General features: G+C 41.1%; 2 protein-coding genes across 3 annotated transcripts in view; one reads left to right on the top strand and one right to left on the bottom strand.

The window, feature by feature from the left end:
* The window catches only part of LOC105240563 (RNA exonuclease 1 homolog), a 39890-nt gene extending 28716 nt beyond the window's left edge, over positions 1–11174 (top strand). Inside the window, exons 12-15 of the mRNA XM_034663991.1 lie at positions 1033–1148; positions 6778–6916; positions 9122–9242; positions 10997–11174. Coding sequence (XP_034519882.1) covers positions 1033–1148; positions 6778–6916; positions 9122–9242; positions 10997–11079 — 459 coding nt within the window. The 3' untranslated portion in view covers positions 11080–11174. The remainder of the gene's footprint in view (positions 1–1032; positions 1149–6777; positions 6917–9121; positions 9243–10996) is intronic.
* Positions 11175–11322: 148 nt separating this feature from the next.
* TEK (TEK receptor tyrosine kinase) overlaps positions 11323–19601 on the bottom strand; it is a 94567-nt gene continuing 86288 nt past the window's right edge. For both annotated transcript variants that reach the window (XM_002925947.4, XM_011233257.3), the window contains exons 19-23: positions 17788–17858; positions 16923–16963; positions 15931–16027; positions 14494–14593; positions 11323–13735 (exon numbers count right to left, since the gene is read on the bottom strand). In XM_002925947.4, coding sequence (XP_002925993.1) covers positions 13661–13735; positions 14494–14593; positions 15931–16027; positions 16923–16963; positions 17788–17858 — 384 coding nt within the window. In that variant the 3' untranslated portion in view covers positions 11323–13660. The remainder of the gene's footprint in view (positions 13736–14493; positions 14594–15930; positions 16028–16922; positions 16964–17787; positions 17859–19601) is intronic.

The raw sequence follows: 19601 nt of genomic DNA, 5'->3' as shown, positions 1-19601 counted from the left end.
AGGGAACAAATAGAACTTGGAATCCTGTGACCTGGGAAGCTCCACCCCTTACCCGCTGTCACCCCCAAGCAAGTCTCCTGGATGCTCTCATCTGTAAAGTATGGGGTTAATGATCACTCCATGGTTACTGTGAAAATCAGATATACTAAAATAGGGGAAAGTAAGTTGGATGTGTTAAACATCATATGAATAGTTGTCTCTCCCAAAACAAAATTTTTATTCCCTATAGTATATTTGGAGAGCAGATTTGTAGAATTTAATTAGGATAAATATAGAAGTTTGAAGCTTAGGTCTTTAACTAGAAACAATTATGGCTGCTTCAGGCTTTGAAATCAGGTATTGTTCCCATGGTTGTCCTCTACAATGCCATGTTTATGTATTTATGGTAAAGATTTTCTCTTGTACATTCAACAAGATCTATAACTGCACTATCCAATAGGTAACACTCAGTTCCTCAGTCACACTAGCCATATTTCTTTTTCTTTTTTTCTTTTTTTTTTTGAGAGAGAGAGAGAGCATGCACACGTGCCAGCGGGGCAGGGGCAGACAAAGAGGGGGAGGGAGAATCTCAAGACTCCAAGCCCAGTGCAGAGCCGAAGGCAGGGCTCGATCTCACAACCCTGAGATCATGACCTGAGCCGAAATCAAGAGTCAGATGCTTAAGTGACCGAGCCACCCAGGTGCCCCTCAGACGTGTGGCTAGTGGCTGCCATATTAGATAGCATAGAAATAAAACATTTTGTCATCATGGAATGCTTTACCGGATAGCACTGATGTTTAATAAAAATATTTGTAAAGACTAGGCCAAGAAAATGGAACTATTTTATTAGCAGAAATACTACTGACATTAATAAAATTAAAGCTTAGAACATCTTCTACAAGACTGTCAGATCCACTGACTGGCTTTTGTTAGCAAATCTAAATAATATGATTAAATTTTATATTCTAGTTAGAAATATTCCTTTAGGATATCTCAGATGTTAAAATATTTACTCAATATGTTATGTAAGTTTAATATGTCCCCCTTTATAGTGCTATACTGCCAAAGGTTTGGAACTCACTCAAGTGACCGTGGTTGATCCCAGCCTCCAGGTGGTCTATGATACATTTGTGAAACCAGATGAAGAAGTCATTGACTACAACACCAGGTATGCATTATATAGAAGGGTTGGCTTTGGAGAATGTAGAATAGTCAACATGTAGTTTAGGTGAGTTTTAGCTTAGTACTACTGTTTTCCTTTAATTCATTCATTTGTTCAAAAACATTCATATTTTATTGAGTACCTTGCTGAAATTTTGCAGACAGACACTGTGTTAGACCCCAGGTTACAATTCTAAATAATAGACAAGGCTTCAGTCCTCATGGTGTTGACATGTTAGAGTGGTAGGTAGGCACTAGAGGGCAAAAATATTGAATAAATTATCTTATTCATTGTTTGTTCCATCATTAATCAGTTCCTTTTGAAAATACCATATTAGCCATTTCCATTAGGTAAAAATTCCCATGCGATGAAAATTTCTGTGATCTTGTAGACATGTCCCTGAGTGTACACAGCTTTGATATGGCATGCAAAGTGACGGTTCAGTGCAGATTCTATTCTGGGAATCATTACTGAAAGATGACATATTTCTGACCCAAAGTCAGTGCTAACTTGAAATTATAATATAGATGTACCTTTAATTTTTAAAAACCTCTATGGAACACCAGTGATATCCTGATCAATTGAATTTGGGTTTCCTAAAGGCTTATAAGCCATATAACATGACCTATTTATGTATTTCTTCAAATATAAAATGGCACGGATCTCAATTTTCCCTTTAAAATAAGAAGTGTTTATTATTCATGTGACTGTATTTATTCAATTTTTTAATACATTCTCCAATAGTACTGAAAATTAGTCATTTACATATGTGTGTTTATATATGATTTGTTTATATATATAAAAATATGACTTGTATATACATATACATATATAGTGTGTATACTATATACTATATTATACTATACTACATTATATATTATGTATATTATAATATAGTGTAGTATATATACAATATATAATATTGTATATGAAGTATTTGTATCATATACTACATAATATGTATATGTCTGTAGTTTTGGAACACAATAAAACAAAGTGGTCATGTAAATTAAAAGTTGTTTTGATGATAAATATTGAGAATATTTATAGAGAATTCTAATAAGCATTTTTTAACCTAAATTCCCTCACAGTTCATAAAAATGGTTATATGCATAAAAACTCAGTAAAGGTTGCTGTTATCGGAAAATACATTTTGTATACTAATCTTTCTCATGACCTCTTTGGATTTTTTTTCCTGCTCGTTTTTGCCATATTCGAATAGCCCTATTTTACTGGGGTTTTTTTCAGCTTTATTGGTGTTTATAGACAAAATTGTAATATACTTAATGTTACTGTACTTCTAGCGGTATTTATTCTTTCATGGTTTTAATGGAATCTTTCCTAACTGCTTTTTGGAACAAGTCAGGAAATATTTGGTAATTATTGATATTCATAGTGACAAAATGATAACTGAAGCGCTTGCATTATAAATAATTTTTGAGTCTCAAAAAAACTTCAAATGTATTCAGTGCCTTGAATTTTTAAAAACTATTTTAAAACAAGCCCAAGTACTCCATGATAATTTCCTCTTAATCCAAATATTTGATTAACTATGTATCACATTCCCTAAGCTTGGTAATGGAGCCAGGTATCTTTTTTTTTTTAACTATTCAAGTATAATTGGCATACATAGTCAGGTGTACAATATAATGATTTGTCATTTGCATGTGAAATGATCACAATAAGACTAGTTATCATCTGTCACCATACAAAGTTTAAAAACCTTTTTCTTGTGAGAACTTTTAAGATTTACTTTTTAAACAACTTTCAAATTTACAGGATAGTATTAATGATTATAGTCCCCATGCTGTACATTACATCCCCTTGACTTACAAGTGGAAATTTGTACCTCTTGGTCTCCTTAACCCGTTTTTTTCCTACCCTCAACCGCCTTCCCCTCTGGAAACCGCCATTCTGATCTCTGTATCTATGAGTTTTATTTGTTCATTTGTTTTTTTAGATTCCACATATAAGTGAAATCATATGGTATTTGTTTTTCTCTGATTTATTTCACTTAACCTAATACTCTCAAGGTTCATCCATGTTGTCACAAATGGCAAGATTTCATTTTTCTTTAGAGCTAAGTGATATTTCTTTGTAGATATTATGCTGCATCTTCTTATCCATTCATCCATCAGTGAATACTCAGGTTGTTTCCATATCTTGGCCATTGAAAATAATGCTGCAATAAACACTGGAGTACATACGTCTTTTCAAATTAGTGCTTTCATATTCTTCAGATAAATACCCAGAAGTATAGTTAGTGGATCATATGGTAGTTCTGTTTTTACTTGTTTGAGGAAGCTCCATGTTTTTCATAGTATATGGCTATGTACCATAATATACTGTATACTGGCAGTATATTGGCTGCACCAATTTATATTACCACCAGCAGTGCATGAAGTTTCCCTTTGCTCCACATCCTTACCAACACTTGTTATTTCTTTTTGACAGTAGCCATTCTAACAGGTGTGAGGTGGTATCTCATTGTGGTTTTGATTTGCATTTCCCTGATGATGAGTGGTATCAAGCATCTTTTCATGTGTCTGTTGGTCATCTGTATATCTTTGCAAAAAGTCTATTCAGATCCTCTGCCCGTTTTTTAATCAGATTGGGATTTTTTTGTTGAGTTGTAGAAGTTCTACATATACTTTGGATATTAACCCCTCATTGGATAAGTGATATGCAAATACCTTCTCCCATTCCGTGGGTTATTTTGTTGATGGTATCTTTAACTGTGCTTTTTAGTGTAAGGTAGTCCCCCCCACCTTTTTTTTTTTTCTTTTGTTGCCATTGGCTTTGGATTCAGATCCAAAAAAATGACTAAAAGCAATGTTGAGGAGCTTTTTGCCTGTTCTAGGAGTTTTGTGGTTTCTGGTCTTACAATCAAGTCTCTAATTCATTTTGAGTTAATTTTTGAGTATGGCATAAGATAGTAGTCCACTTTCATTCTTTTGCCTGTGGCTGTCCAGTTTTCCCAACACCACTTATTGAAGAGACTGTCCTTTCTCCATGGTGTATTTTTTCTTTCTTTGTCCTAGATTAATTGATCATATATGTGTGGGTTTATTTCTGGACTCTCTGTTCTGTTCCATTGGTCTCTGCATTTGTCTTTATGCCAATACCATACTGTTTTGAATACCATAGCTTTGTGATATTGTTTGACATCAGGAAGTGTGATGCCTCCGACTTTGTTGTTCTTTATCAAGATCGCTCTGGCTATTCAGGATCTTTTGTGGGTCCATACAAATTTTTACAATGGTTCTATTTCTATGAAAAATGCCATTGGAACTTTGATACAGGTTGTATTAGATATGTAGACTGCTCTGGGTGATATGGCAATATTAACAGCGTTCTTCCAATCCATGAGCATGGAATATTTTTGCATTTACTGGTGTCCCCTTCAATTTCTTTTATCAGTGTCTTGGTTTTCAGTGTATAAGTCTTTTATCTCTTTGATTAAATTTATTCCTAGGTATTTTATGCTTGTAAATGGGATTTTCTTAATTTTTAGTGAAATTTCATTATTAGTATATAAATAATGCAATAGACTTTTGTATATTGATTTTTGGACCCTACAAATTTACTGAACTCATTTATTCTAACAGTTTTTTTGGTGACATCTTTGGATTGTCTATATATAAAATCATGTCATCTGCAAACAGTGACAGTTTGAGACTTCTTCCTTTCCGATTTGGATGCCTTTTATTTCTTTTTCCTGCCTCGTTGCTCTAGCTAATACTTACTATACCACATTAAATAAAAGTGGAGCTGTATGTTTTGTTTACGGAAGACAATAATATCAATATATAGTTTAAGTTAAAAATACTTTCCCAGTATTTTTATCTCTCTCTTTTCTCCTAGATTGCAGTAAAGCATAGCAGTAGCCATGTTTCTGGACAGTTATTTAGAATGTGCTTCATGGATGCCACTAGCATAGTTTTCTGCATGTATTTCATTGGTCCTCACAAGCTGTTAAGATTGGTAAATAACTTTGCAGATAAGACTTAGACCAGAAGGTTAACTTTCTGAAAAACAAATATAATAAGTATAAAGAAGATGGAGTATGTGTGTGTGTATATATGTGTGTGTGTGTGTGTGTGTGTGTGTGTGTGTGTATATATATATATGTAATATTATTCAGCCATAAAAAAGAATGAAATCCTGCCATTTGCAACAACATGGACGGAGCTAGAGAGTATAATGCCAAGGGAAATAAGTCAGAGAAAGACAAATACCATAGGATTTCAGTCATATGTGGAATTTAAGAAAACAAAACAAACGATCATAGGGAAGAGAGAGAGAGAGAGAGAGAAAAGAAACAAACCAACAAGCAGACTCTTAACTATAGAGAACAAACCGATATTTACCAGAGGGGAGGGGGTGGGGGGATGGGGAAATAGGTGAAAGGGAGTAAGAGTACACTTACCATGATGAGCACTGAGTAATGTATAGAATTGTTGAATCACTATATTCTACACCTGACTAATATAACACTGTATGTTAAATATCCTGGAATTAAAATTTAAAACCTTAATAAATAAAACAGTAAAAAACCCAAATACAGTAAATAAGTAGTAGAGTCATAGCTTAGTTCAAACTTAGGTTATCTGGGCTCTGCCTAGGGCTCTTCCATGCTACCCATATTTCATCTTTCGGTTTTATATTTTTTTATTATTTGAGTATAGTCGACATACAATGTTACATAGTCTCAAGTGTAAAACATTGGTATTCAACATCTGTTATTCTATGCTCACAGGTGTCTACCGTCTATCACCATACAGCACTATTAAAATATTATTGACTATACTCCCCACACTGTACCTTTTATTCCCATAACTCATTTACTCCATCACTAAAAGCATCTTCCACCCCCCTCTGCCCATTATGGCCATCCTCCCATTCCCCTTCCCTCTGGCAACCATTAGTTCTCTATATTTGTAGGTCTCATTCTGCTTTTTGTTTATTTGTTTTTTGGATTCCACATATGAGTGAAATCTCAGTCTGTCTTATTTCACTTAGCATAATACCCTTAGGTTCATCCATGTTGTCATAAATGGCAAGATCTCATTCTTTTTTAATCATGCACAGCGTTCCTGTGTGTGTGTGTGTCTGTGTGTGTGTGTGTGTGTGTGTACCTACACCACATCTTCTTTATCCATCAGTGGACACTTAGACTGCTTCCATATCTTGGCTATTATAAGTAGTACTGCAGTAAACACAGGGGTGCATATATCTTTTTAAATTCATGTTTTTGTTTTCTTTGGGTAAATAACCAGTAGTGGAATTATTGGATCATGTGGTATTTCTATTTTTAATTTTTTGAGGAATTTCCGTATCATTTTCCACAGTGGCTGTTTTAGGCTTACTTTAATGGGAGATAAATCTCGGAGTATACAAAGAGAGCTCAAAGGAACTAGATGGACTCGTTATGTCTCCCCCCTCCCAGCTTCACATTAATTAATCTAAATTACATTTTACAAATATAAGCTAGTAAAGGGGTAGCTGATGGTCATAAGTAAGATCTTTGTTTTGTTCAGTGAGTGTTTGTCACATTGGGTCAGTGATGTGTTCTAACTCTAACAGATGAAATCCAGCGATTTACCTTCTTGCATTGTGTGTCTTACTGGGGCAGGTTTTCCGGTGTGGTCGAAGATGACCTGAAGAACACTAAAACATCAATCCGTGATGTCCAAGCCATCCTGTTGAACCTGTTCAGTGCCGACACTGTACTAATTGGACATAGCTTTGAACATAATCTGTATGCTCTTAAGGTAAAGAATTACAGCCTCATACTTTTACAGAACAGTATGTGTTAAGAGGGTAGTCCTCGCCATTCCATTATCATTGATTGTTGATTTGCCCTGTTAACTAAGAAGAAAAGAATTGCTGTCCCTGTTGATAATATAGTCCAACCATCATAAACTAGAAGCATGTAAGACAGCTGAATGCATTTGGCTCATCCAAATCAAAAAGAAAATCCATTAGGATAAAACCAAAATCATTGTTTGACATTGTCTTTAATATTCAAGTGGGTGAGACTAAGTTTATCTGACATGTTATTTTATTCACCTACTTGGAGATACTTTCTCACATTGCCAGGTAGGTTTTACGGGTAAGCTCAAAATCAAATGTCATGTTCATTTTTATTGGCATGATAGACTTGAAAATCTACCTCTTAATGGACTTCAGGTTAAAATTATCTGTTCTTTGCTCTGTGTTCTAGAACAGGAGTTGGAACACCATGGCCGGTGCTGGCCACCTATTTTTGACCCACTACCCCCATTCACTTCTGTATTTTCTGTGGCTGCTTTCATTCTACAACTGCATTGTTAAATAGTTACAACAGAGGCTGTGTGGTCTGCAAGCCCAAAATATTTACAGCTTGGCGTTTTTAAGAGTTTGGTGGCCACCCCTTGTCCAAGAACACTGGTATCCAACAGAACTTTCTATATTTTCACTATCTAATATGGTAGACACTAGCCACACTTGGTTATTGAACATTTACAATGTCTAATGTGACTGAAAAAATGATTTTTTCATTGATTATATTAAATTTAATTAGCCACATGCAGCTGGTGGCTTACCACTTGCATAGCACCACTCTCGACCTTTGGAGACCTTTGCTGATTATTTGTTCTAGGCACCCCAGGACTTACCTTCACGCAGAGGAGGGCTAGTTCTTTAGTGCAAGAATACAAATAAAGCCATTTAAATTTCATATGTGAATGTCAGCCTTGTTCTCTGTAAAGCACCTGGCATTCAAAGTATACATTTGGTTCCAGTAGCAGTGCTGTCTTTGCATGTGACGGATAAAACTGGGATGTGCTTCCACCCACACCTACCAAACTATGCGAAAAGAGAGGTGGGGATGGACATAAGTTTTCTTTGAGAAAGTTCTCTCAGGTATGTCCTCCTGTCGCCTCAGAGACCTCACCTCTCAATCTGAACTTCTCACCATGACTGTCTTTCATTTCTCAGGAACCATTTTATTCCACCTGTCTCCCGGATCAGAGAATTTTAAACCATCATGATTCTTCGTTGTAATCAGTCTGTTTCTTCTGTCCAGATAACTCATGGATTTTCCTATTTTTCTCTAATTCTACCACCATCGTCTTTTATTTACTCAGTACCCCGCAGCCAGGAACTGGTGTCTCGTTGGTAGTTGACACATTAAAGGAGAATTTGCAGTGCTTCTAAACATGGCAGACTAGGTGCTGTTAATTTTCCAACTACTCATTTTTCAATGAGTCTTTAAATTACTCTTGAAGCTAATCATCTTCTATGCTCCTTTCAAAATACAGCTCCCCTCCTCAGGAATCCAAACTGGTACCTCACTTTCTAGGCTCTCAGTTATCTGAGTGCTCTTCTTTTTATCTAATTTTCTGCTTTATGAAACTTCAGTGAAAATGTATGCATTATCTTTCATGTATAAATAAGCACAGGAAATTTGGACATAGACGGGACAGGGCCCTTGTCCATGCCCCCTCCCCAGACACAGACAAGTAGACTACTAACATGTGGTAGGGCATGTGCTAAGTTTAGGTGTGCCCCCTGCCCAGTGGAGTCCCAAGGTGGGAGGAGCATGGCTCTGCATCTACCCCAGTCTTGGGTGGAAGCTGTCTGCACATGCTGCCCCCTGGTGGTGCTCACAACAGGAAAGTGGATCCACAAGTCAGACTGCTTAGATTTGACTTCCGGACAGTCTACTCAGTTCTTCGTCTCTCAGAGCTGCAGTGCCCTTGGTTGTAAAAAGGGCACATATCATAAAAGGGACAATAAAATAACTACCTCATTATGTTAGTCTGCAGCTTGTAATGATTAATCCATGTGGAGTGCTTAGTGACTGATAACGTCGCAGCTGCCTCACGCTCCCTGCCCGCGGAGCATAGTCCTCCCCCTACAACGATTGTTGCTGCTATCAGGGCTGCTATTCTTTGGGGAGAGCTTCTGATAAGATTTTCTCTTTCATTTGACAGCTGATTCATACTTCAGTTGTGGACACAACAGTTCTGTTTCCTCATCGGCTAGGCTTGCCTCACAGAAGATCCCTCAAGAGTCTAGTGGCTGACCACCTGCAGAGAATCATTCAGGACAATGGTAAGAGCCTGTTTGCTTATGATTAGTATCAGGATCCTAAGTTTGACTCAAGTAAACAAACCATGGGGTTCATGGTAAAAGGTCTGCTCCCCGAAATGCTTAAGTTTTTCTTTATGTATTCTCTCCTAGCAGGGAGAGAACCCTAACGCATCTGCTTATGTAAATAGCACTAAAATGCCCACTGCCTGGTGTCATCCTGGATCTTCCACAGGCATCAGAATAGCCATTACACAGAGAATGACGGCCAGATCATTCTTTGGCAAGTTACCTAGCCCTTGAGTTCACGTATAAAACTTTTATTGGTGTGGAAATCTAATTCCAGTCTAAATTTTGCTGGGTACCTCTATGAGCTTTCCATTGAATGAGATTCCAAGATTTACTGGGTTCAGGTCATCTCATCCAGAGTAAATTGTGTGTGTTCTGTTAGAAAAAGTGTAGTTCAGGGGCGCCTGGGTGGCACAGCGGTTAAGCGTCTGCCTTCAGCTCAGGGCGTGATCCCGGTGTTGTGGGATCGAGCCCCACGTCAGGCTCCTCTGCTATGAGCCTGCTTCTTCCTCTCCCACTCCCCCTGCTTGTGTTCCCTCTCTCGCTGGCTGTCTCTGTCTCTGTCGAATAAATAAATAAAATCTTTAAAAAAAAAAAGTGTAGTTCAGATTCAGTAGATTCATCATATGTGCACTTGATTTATACTGGGTTGTGTATCTTGCTCTCAGAACATCTTCTGTTTTTTCTGATGAAATATGCCCGACATTAAACAAGTTAATCAAGTACAGCAAGTATAGCTACCAACTCCCCTGTTAGTGGCATTGCCATATGCACAGTTGAGCAGTGTCTGCCTTGGATTGGAGGTTAGTTACCCTATATGTTCATGCACACCCATGTAGGTTCCTCTTTTGCACAATATAGAATTCTAAGAAAATTCTGCGTATGTTAAAATTTACGTTACAGTGTTGTGTTTCTAAAGATACTTAAGATATGGGAAGGCCCTCTGATCCTGTCACTGATTGTACAAAATACCAACTGTACTATGGTCTTTATTCTTTCATTCTTTGTCTGTTAGACACTACTGCTGTCTCACAGTGGGTCTTTAATCTGTTTTGCTAAAAATACATCTCAAAAAACGCCTACAAAATTCTATTTTAAAATGTAATGTGTTCTATTGAAAACCGTCTTGAACCTTAGGAAAATATTTCACTTAACAAAAAACAGCTTATATAAACATATAATGTGCCATTTTTCCCCAGAATAACACAAATGAAAAATACCATACCATTTTAGACATGCTGATCATACGCTTTTTCTCATTTAATCTCATCATTTATTATTCTCATCAGAACTGTAGACTTTATATTTTGGGTACATTTCACCCACTTGTATCTAAGGTCATTCTTTGTGTAGAGAGTTGTACTTTTTCTAGCACTCTCTATTTTTGGCTTTTTGCCAGATTGTTTACTAATACCTGCCAATTTGTTGTTCTCTTTCTCTGGAAAAGAGGTAGATGGAAACGGTTACAATGTGCCATCTTGTCACAGCAAGGTAGTGACAGTGTGAGGACAGGCTACATAGGAATGTTTGCTAATCTAGATTTATGTATAATCTTTGCAAAGCCATCAGAATCATATTTGGTAAGTGCCCAGGGTTAATTTTTTATCAACATGAACTCAAGGCTTCGTTTTGAGAACAGCCGTGCGTGGTATTATGGATGCAGTCATGGTAGGTCTGACATGTTGTCTTATGTTCTGTACTGTTTGGAGGTCACGATTCAAGGGAAAATGCAACTGCCTGCATGGAACTGGTTCTCTGGAAGGTAAAAGAAGACCTGAAAGGAAAGAAGTAATCCCTTTGCCTGAGCATATCTTCAACCCTGCAGTGTTGTTTCAGTGATGTCTCTGCTGCTGGCAATAGAGTTGGGTCTGTGATGGTATGAACTTTCTTGACCTTTTTCTTCAAAGAGGAGAAAGAAACATGCTGTTGAGGTTTATTTATTACATTTTCAAGGTTAAATTTCCACAGTTTATTTCAGAAGTTATGAGGGGGTTGTGGAGTGGTTAGTGGGAAGGATTAAGTTGGTTTGAATTTTTGACTCCTCTTCATGGATCACGTGTGACAATGGAGTATGGTTTACAGTTGAAGCAGTGGGCCTGTGACCTCCATAAGGGTCACGTCTCCAGTTACGTACATTTCTTTTTTTCTCCAAATACCTAAAGCCGTATTTACCTAACAGAATTTTTTTTTAGGTCTCATAGGTAAATAGAACAGATTTTCCTCACAAAGTAAATGTAAAGTTTTCCGTGTACTCTGTTAACATAAAGATTTTGCTTATTTGGCTATTGTGTAATGTGTTCTTATTCTAACCGGTGTATTGTGACTGGATTTTAATTCATACCTACTCCTTTTTTTAAGGCCGTGTCCTAGCGATCTTCTAAACACACTAACCTGTATTCCCAATCCCTGAATTGTCTCATTCCTGTGAGGAGTTAGCTCCATCTTTCTTGCTTTCTGATAACGTGGAAAGTACAGGACTTTATTCAGTTTGATTACTGTATGAATCTTCAATATTAATGTTGCTAACATGCTACAAAATTACAACGGTTTCACTCCCAATAGTACAGGTAAGTCAGCGTAATCGATAGCACGGTCTCTGTGCCGGAAGCACGCCAGTTACCTTCTGACAGTTGCTTGTGAGGATATGCCCTCAAACGTACTTCAGTTTGGCCACCTTCGTATTGTGCCTTACAAGTAACTTAATGATCCCTGGACATCTTTTTCTTGCTGTCCCATGTACTTCTTAGCCAGGTCGCTTGTCATGTACTTGATGTGAAACAAAATATTTCAAATTTAGATCATTATGAATTTAAGTAATATATAATGAAGAAGGTCAAACTTTTACAGGAAAAAAAAAACCTTAAAGTTTGTTCCAAAGCCATATGCAAAATTTGAAGGGATTATCTGCATTTTCAGATCATCCTTGTTCGGTTCCATGTACTTCCAAACTAAGCGCTGTCAGGAGTGTCTCTACAACACGTGGGTAAAAAGCCCCAGGAGCTATTACAGATGTCTGGACCAGTGTTCCAGGGCTCTTCATTGAGTTTCCATCTGTTGATTCGCGGTACGCCAGCAGCCTTGCTGGTGCTGTCTCCACCTGAATCTGCTGTTGTTTCTGACTACACGAGGTGGGTTAAGTGGCAGGAATAGGAAACTTAACGCTCTCTGTTGAACGATTTCACACTGTCACAGTTAAAAGAGATTCCAATTCTAAGCCCTCAGTTGACACTGGAGCACTACTGAAGACACAGGGCCCTGCTGCAAGAAAGGGGACTAGACAGAACACTTCTCGATGTTTCCAGTGCTGCAAGCTGGAGAGAGCATGTCAGTGGAGTACCCCACTCACAGCACTATGGGCATCTTACTGACAAAGTTGGAGGACGGTAACTTGAAAGTCTAATAAAGACATCTGGCAAGACCTGTGAGAAACATTCCTGGACGAAAAACAGGTAGGCAAGACATTTATTCACTTACTATACGATCTCAGGGCAACGTGTGCCTATGGTATAAACTGTAAACTCACAATCGATCAACGCGGAAACTTTACAATGCGTGGTACGTGGAGGGATGTTCTGTTGATACAAATGTCACATGTCTCCCAAATAGAACCCCAGGTTTCCTACTCGATTTCTTAAAATACACAAATCAAGGTCACCAGAGAAACTAAAATTAAATCCCATTAATTTATCAAACTTGTACTTCTCTAAAGATCCTTAGACTTCTATGGAAAGAGATTTAAGTCTATTTTTCGATGGTAGCACTCTGGATTGACTTGGGGGCTCCGGAAACACATGACAAAGGTGTCCAATGACCAAATGAAATTGAAATGGCTTCTACAGTTGAGGGAGAAAGTTTAGAGATGGAAGGGAGAATCTCTTTCAAATGTTCACCTATGTCCTGACTAACCTATTTCCCCTACTTCCCTCACCAGTGCTGTCAGGGTGGGTGTGAGGTTTAGTAACAACATCTTTCTTCCACACAGCAAAACGTTTTATAGCATTCACTATGAAGGTAAATATCAAAAACATCCAAGGTGATAATGAGTTAGGCATCATAGTAATTGTACGCGCACACCTTCCTGTAAAGTCCATATTTTTAGAAAAATATATTATTGCATATGAAACCACAAACAGGCATTCGGATTTCAGCACATTCTTACTCCAAACAGTATATACAGTCCTAGTAGGGTCAAAGTGTACTACAGATTCACACACAGGGGTTTTCGTGGTCACGTCCCAGACATCCAGCAATATATATATACATTTTTATATTCTGTGTCACCTCTCTTGGCAGAGTCTTGCTGGCTTTCTTGGCATCGAGGGTCCGACATGCCGGGAAGGAGCAACATCACATCCAGACGGATGTGGTTTGTTCTAAGCTGCTTCTTCTGCAGAGCAGTCAATCCCGGCATAGGCAAACTTCTCATAAAGCGTGGTATTCACGTAGGTCTGTGGAAGCAAGAGTGGTTCAGAGACACAGGCTTCCTCAGTCCTGCCACCGCCAGGGGCAGGAATAGTCAGACCCGAGTTTCCTTAACTTGTTTCAATTCAAATACTAGGTACCCTGGGGCACGTTCTTCTGGCCTCAGTCCTCATGTTGTATTTGACAGCTTTCTTCCTGAAATGGATCCCTTGCCTTCTGCACTTAAGACTTTACCCTGTTACACTCCTCGGTCTCTAGGCCATTCTTTCTTGTCTCTCTGGGACATTTCTGGAGGGACCACAGTCTCTCAGTCCCCATTTCCCCACTTCTCGGGTTTAATTACCACTCGGGTGACTTTCCCTAACCTAGATTTGTCTTTTCAACCTCAGATCAGTATAGCCAACTACCTGCTAGACCTTTTCACAGAATTCCTGACCCTCCCCCCAGGAACCTGCAGACGAGGCTGTGCCATCTACCAGCTGTGTGTCCTTGGACACATGTCTCTCACCTCTTTGTACAGATTTCATCTGTAAAATTCAAGAGTCACACTCGATGACTGATGAGGTTCCTACTAGCTCGGAGGATTCTGTTCTCTCTGTTCTACTGGGTGTGACTCTTATGGAAATCTTATGAACTCTGACACTGTAACATCCTCACAGCTGGGGCCACGTCCTACGTCCCTCTATTGCCTCGGGCTATGCCCAGAATGACTTGAATTGTATCAGCTATTTTTATTTTATTTTTTATTTGTGACTCCAGGGTCTGCCTGGCAGTCCATGCTCACCTTGCGTTCCTCTAGCATCCTGTTTAAGGACACCAGGATCTGGGCAAACGAGGGCCTCTCATAAGGCTTCTCCCGCCAGCACTGCCTCATGAGGTCATACCTTTGAAAACAAAGAGTTAAGCAGTGAACTCTGGGACTCCGCTTCAGTCCTGGGCCTGTCCTGGGGTGGGGTATGGAAACTGAGAGAAGAGAATGAAGCCATTTCACACATGGGCATCTCCGCTTAACCAGCAGCACAAAAGCAGAGCAGCGAGTTTCTAGCTGGCCTCCCCGCTCCCTCCACACGTTCCCCCTTCCTTCTGTCAGTAAAACTAGTGCCTATCCTGAGTACCGTTCCTCCGGGATCTTGGTCTCAGCTCTTCTGATGATCTGGAAAGAACTGACTCATGTGTCTAGGGCAGCGTCTCCCTTGGAATACTACATCTCTCAAAATGGTAGCAATTCATTTTTTTTTAAAAAAGGCTCCATGCTCTAATAAATTTGCAAGATGCCACCTATTGCACCATCCTCTCAGGGATTAGCAGAGTAAAGCTTGAGAAGTCTTGCCTTTACAAACAAAAAAACCTGTGTAACCTGACTTGACCCAGTGCCTGCCCCACGTAGGTGACGACAGAGCTCCTTCCCTCTTGTATCCTCTGTTTGCATCTTGCCTGGCCCAGGACCATAGTCTGGGAAGCACCGGTCTGTTCCGGCAGTACTCTTCCAAGTGGGGTCAGAACCGCTTGCATTATTAAAATGCAGATTCCGGGGACCCACCCTAAACCTACAGAAGCAATGTCTGGGGGTGGAGCTCTGAATTTCACATTGGGAACCAATGCCTCAGGGGGAGCCTTCTGTGCCCCGGAGGCCAGCAACCTAGCAGGGTCCAGGTTCATGCCTTTTGTACCAGTGACCTAATTAATACCACACTTAGAAGTGGCTCGTGAGGACAACACATTCTTTGCTGAACCCAGAGCCTTGCCCTTGCACATCTGCCTTCAGGTCCTTCTGGGAACGGTGGGCACACAAAAGCTAACCATTCTTCCCTGGGGAATAATTCTTACTCCTGGAAAATTATCCTTGCAGAATCAAGATTCTGTGACAAAAGAAGATCCATCTTCCTAATGTCACAGCTCTGAAATCTATCCCCAAAGTTAGCCTCAAGGTTTCATACATTTATTCATGAATTTATTTCAGATCCTTTCTGCATTTGTTGCCTTTCCTCATTTCCACCTTCCTGATATCATCGGCTTACGTTCCTCCTGGATTTCTATGCCGATAAAGCGCTTAACTCCCTGCCCACTGTAGAACGGTCTTAGTTTAAGGAACCCCTCACCCCTTACTTTGGCTGTTTGGGATCACGATGTGTGTGTGAATCAGGTAACCCCTCCGTTTGAGTCCGTCTGTCCAAGAAACACATGGGAAAGGTCAAGATGAAAGGGCCCTAGGGTGACTTACACCTCGTCATCACAGTTCAAGGGCTTCTCCAGTCTGTAGCCCTGGGGCAGCTTCTCGTACAGTTCCGCACATGTCATCCCGCAGTAGGGGGTGCCACCTGGAAGACACAAAACCATGTTGCCCTAAGCCCCTGCTAGTGTGGAATGCAACGTCTCCTGCCTGAGCCTCTCAAGCCGAGAGACTGCGAGAAAGGGTGTGTCAAGGGAGGGTGCCCACCCAGCATGACCTTCCTCTCCGAGCAAACCCACCCCACAGCACAGCTGCACGTACGCCATGAACCGCACTGCAGTGTGGCCATCCCCTCAGTGGAAAGACCCAGCACAGGGCTCCTTATTCACAGTGCTGTATCTCTTCCCTCAATCAGCCTGTACAACCCGTCCAGTGTCCCAGCGAGATGTATCTTTTCCTTTCTTGGGAAGCTGCGGTTAGCTTATCCACTTCCTGTTTGATCTATGATAGTTCCTGCCCAATCTTAATTATAAAACATGTTCATTAGAGAAAACTTGGAAAATACAAAGAAGTAAGAAGCAAGCAATAGTGTGTATTACTCTGCTGTGTAGTCTTCCAGGTTTTTCAAGCGTAGTATTTATAAAACTGGGATCCTAGCATAAGGAACTTTCTGGATTTTGGCATGCATGTTTCCACACGCTATTAAATGGCCTTCAGAAAGGACTTTCATGGATGTGTAACGTAGCATCTTCAAGCCGTAGAAGCAAACTTGCAGTAGTTCTGTGACATCTCTGCACACAGACAACCTCTAACGAAGCTCACAGCCACCAGGCTGTTAGTAGGACTTTAGATACAGGGCTCTCCTAACAGAAACATGGGAACGAGGGCACTCAGACACAGAAACCTATCAAGTTCTATTTCCCAGTCCCATCTGGTGGTGCCATGGACATATATAAAAATGGCACCCGTGGAGTTACCGGGGGGGGGGGGCGGGCACTCCCGTCACCTGAAGTCTCACCTGATAGATAAACACGGATACTCACCTAAGCTAACGATCTCCCATAGTAACACTCCATAGGACCATCTGCAGGGGAGACAACAGGGAAACCAATAATCAGCAAACAAGTTGGCCAGGGTGACTGACGCTTTGCCAGAGGAGGAAATGTTAAATGTGTGCACTGTCTAGGACAGGGCCCTGTATGCGGTATGCGTTCATCTCCTCTCAGGCCAATGGAAGGATTCTAACAGGGAAACCGTGTTAGAGCCCCCACTCGCTTTAGGCGGAGAACACGAGATGGTGCCGGGGACAGCAGGTGCACGTTGCACGCAGTGAGGACACAGAACTCGCCAGTCCCCTGCCCTTCCCCAGGCAGAAGCTAAACTCCCTGGACAAGTCACCTCAACCCTCGAGACCTCAGTTTTTCCTCCTGTCGGTAAAGGTGTGGGCCATCTGGCCTAAGTCTCACTCCCAACCCTCCCTTCCACCAGCAGCCTGAGACTTGTCCCTGCAGGCTGTGAGCAGAGATTCTCTCTTGATCTGGCCTGCCTTCTGTCCCTGCCACCTCTGACCCCAGCAGCTATTCTGGGCTGCCTCCGCACTCTGGCCCCTTGTGCTGAGGTCAGTCTGGGACGCGGAGGCCACAGGAAGCCCCATAGCCCCTTGCTCCCCTGGAGATTGAGAATTCACCACTTCTCCTTGACAGGCGGAAGGAAGCCCACAGCCTGCCACCCAGGGATCTTACACCGTGAAAACAGTCTACACTGAGGCTTCATTTTGTAGACTATGGATTTATTTCCTGGGCTTATTGACTAGCTTTATTCAAGAGGGATATTATATTCCTGCTTCTAAGACCTCTGTCAAATGCTTATTCTTCGGGGAAAAAAAAATCCCTCAAAAGGCTTACTCACACGTCACTGTTGGTTGTATACACACTGTAATTTAGTGACTCGATTGCCATCCAGCGCACCGGGAGCCTTCCCTGGAGAGAACAAAGGGAGATGCCACTTAGGCGAGACAGGGACCCTGCCCGAGGCGCGCAGCGTGCCTGGAGCTCCGCTTCACTCAAGCCCACAGGGAACTCTACTTGGAATTCCCCAGACGTAACGTCCGGCAGAATCAGGAGCTGCTGTTTGGGTACGTGCCACAAGCAAGAGTGTTCTCAAATTCAAAGACATGCAAAGAGTGTAAGCCCTGCTTACCTCAAGGAGTCCCTGGACCCCAAAACTACTGAACATGTCCTGGTCTCCTCGGTCTTTGGCAAGTAGTGATATTCTGAAGCTCTTTCTGATCTCAAGTCCCGATTAGTACATAAGCTTCAATTATAAAACTGTCCCTTCTCCCGCCTGCATCGTCAGTGTATCCTCAACATCATGCCTCCCGCCACAGGAATGGAAAGAGTCGTCGACAGTTTCTGTCTTGTCTTTGCATTTCTGTACCCGCTAGCTTCTGACCTCATGCCTCCCAATTACTAACTTCCGTGTTCACTTTATTTTTCTCATTTGACTTCTTTTGGATCTGTCCACTTCCACCTGACCCCCATGCTCTCTCAGCGAGGTTCAGGCCACCATCGCCTCTTACCTGAGGACAACCTCTTAACTGATCTCCCTGCTTCAGAGTTTCACTCCCTAAGGATCAGTCCTCCTCACTACAGCCAGACTGACCACTTGAAATGGCAAATCCAGCCCCATGGTTCCTTTTCTTAAAGTTCTTCAATGTCCTTTATTGTCCTAAGATCTCAAGTCCTTAACTGAATCCAAAATTTTTTAGCTGAAATTCAAGAATCGTTAAGAAGTCCTTACAATCCCTTCCACCTCCCACCTTCAATTTTAACTCTCCCTCTTCTCTGCATACACTCCAGCCACAACGAATTGCTTGAGCCCCCAAATGTTTGGCTCTAGGTTTTTATATATACCGTCCCCTCCTGGTCATCCAATTCATTCCTGAATTAAATAGATTAAATAGGTATCTCCAATATCTATTTAACATTTGTAAAACCCAGGAGCTGGCCTCCTCCAGGGAGCCCTCATGACTGCCCACAGGCTCAGTTCAGTGTGTACTCCTCCCTTGTGCTCTCCTGGCCCTTAGCACTCATCAACTGCTAACAATTGTTCATTGTGTGTCTGAACTCTTTGAAAGTGGAGACTGTCTCCACTTATGTTACCCCAAAACCTAGCACAAGCATGAAACACTGTAGTCATAAATAAATCGATGACGAGGGGATAGATCTATCAATGATAATAAAGCCCCAAGTCACTTAGTACATTAGTCTGCAACACTTCCAATATTAGCATCACCTGGGAGACTTAAACAGAGACTGATGTAGGAGTCCCACCCCAGAACGACTGAATCATAGCATCTCAGCTGTAGGACTCAGCATCTGTACTTTTTAAAAAGCTTCCCAGACGATTCTAAAGTGCAGTGAGGGTGGAAAATCGTGGATTTAAACAGTAGGCCAGAGAAGGTAGCCGCTCTGCCCTCTGGTGGTACCTTGCCACACTGCAGCCTTCTTGCAGGGAGCTTGCTTCTCTCCATTCCCTCACCTTTCCTCCACCTTGGAGGCCCTGTGTCCTTCCTCCCAGAACCCGTGCTGCCACAACACTTCACCCGGCTGCTAGCAGACAGAATCAAGTTCTGACCCATCTAAGTGCTCTGCCCCTTTAAGCATTTCTCCTAAGCTCTCCAAGACTGCAGAAATCCCTGAGCCCTTATGAAATGCTAAGCA

The sequence above is a fragment of the Ailuropoda melanoleuca genome, chromosome 7 (genome assembly GCF_002007445.2).
Source record: "Ailuropoda melanoleuca isolate Jingjing chromosome 7, ASM200744v2, whole genome shotgun sequence".
Taxonomy (NCBI): Eukaryota; Metazoa; Chordata; class Mammalia; order Carnivora; family Ursidae; genus Ailuropoda; species Ailuropoda melanoleuca.
This window is presented reverse-complemented; position numbering and strand designations above follow the sequence as displayed.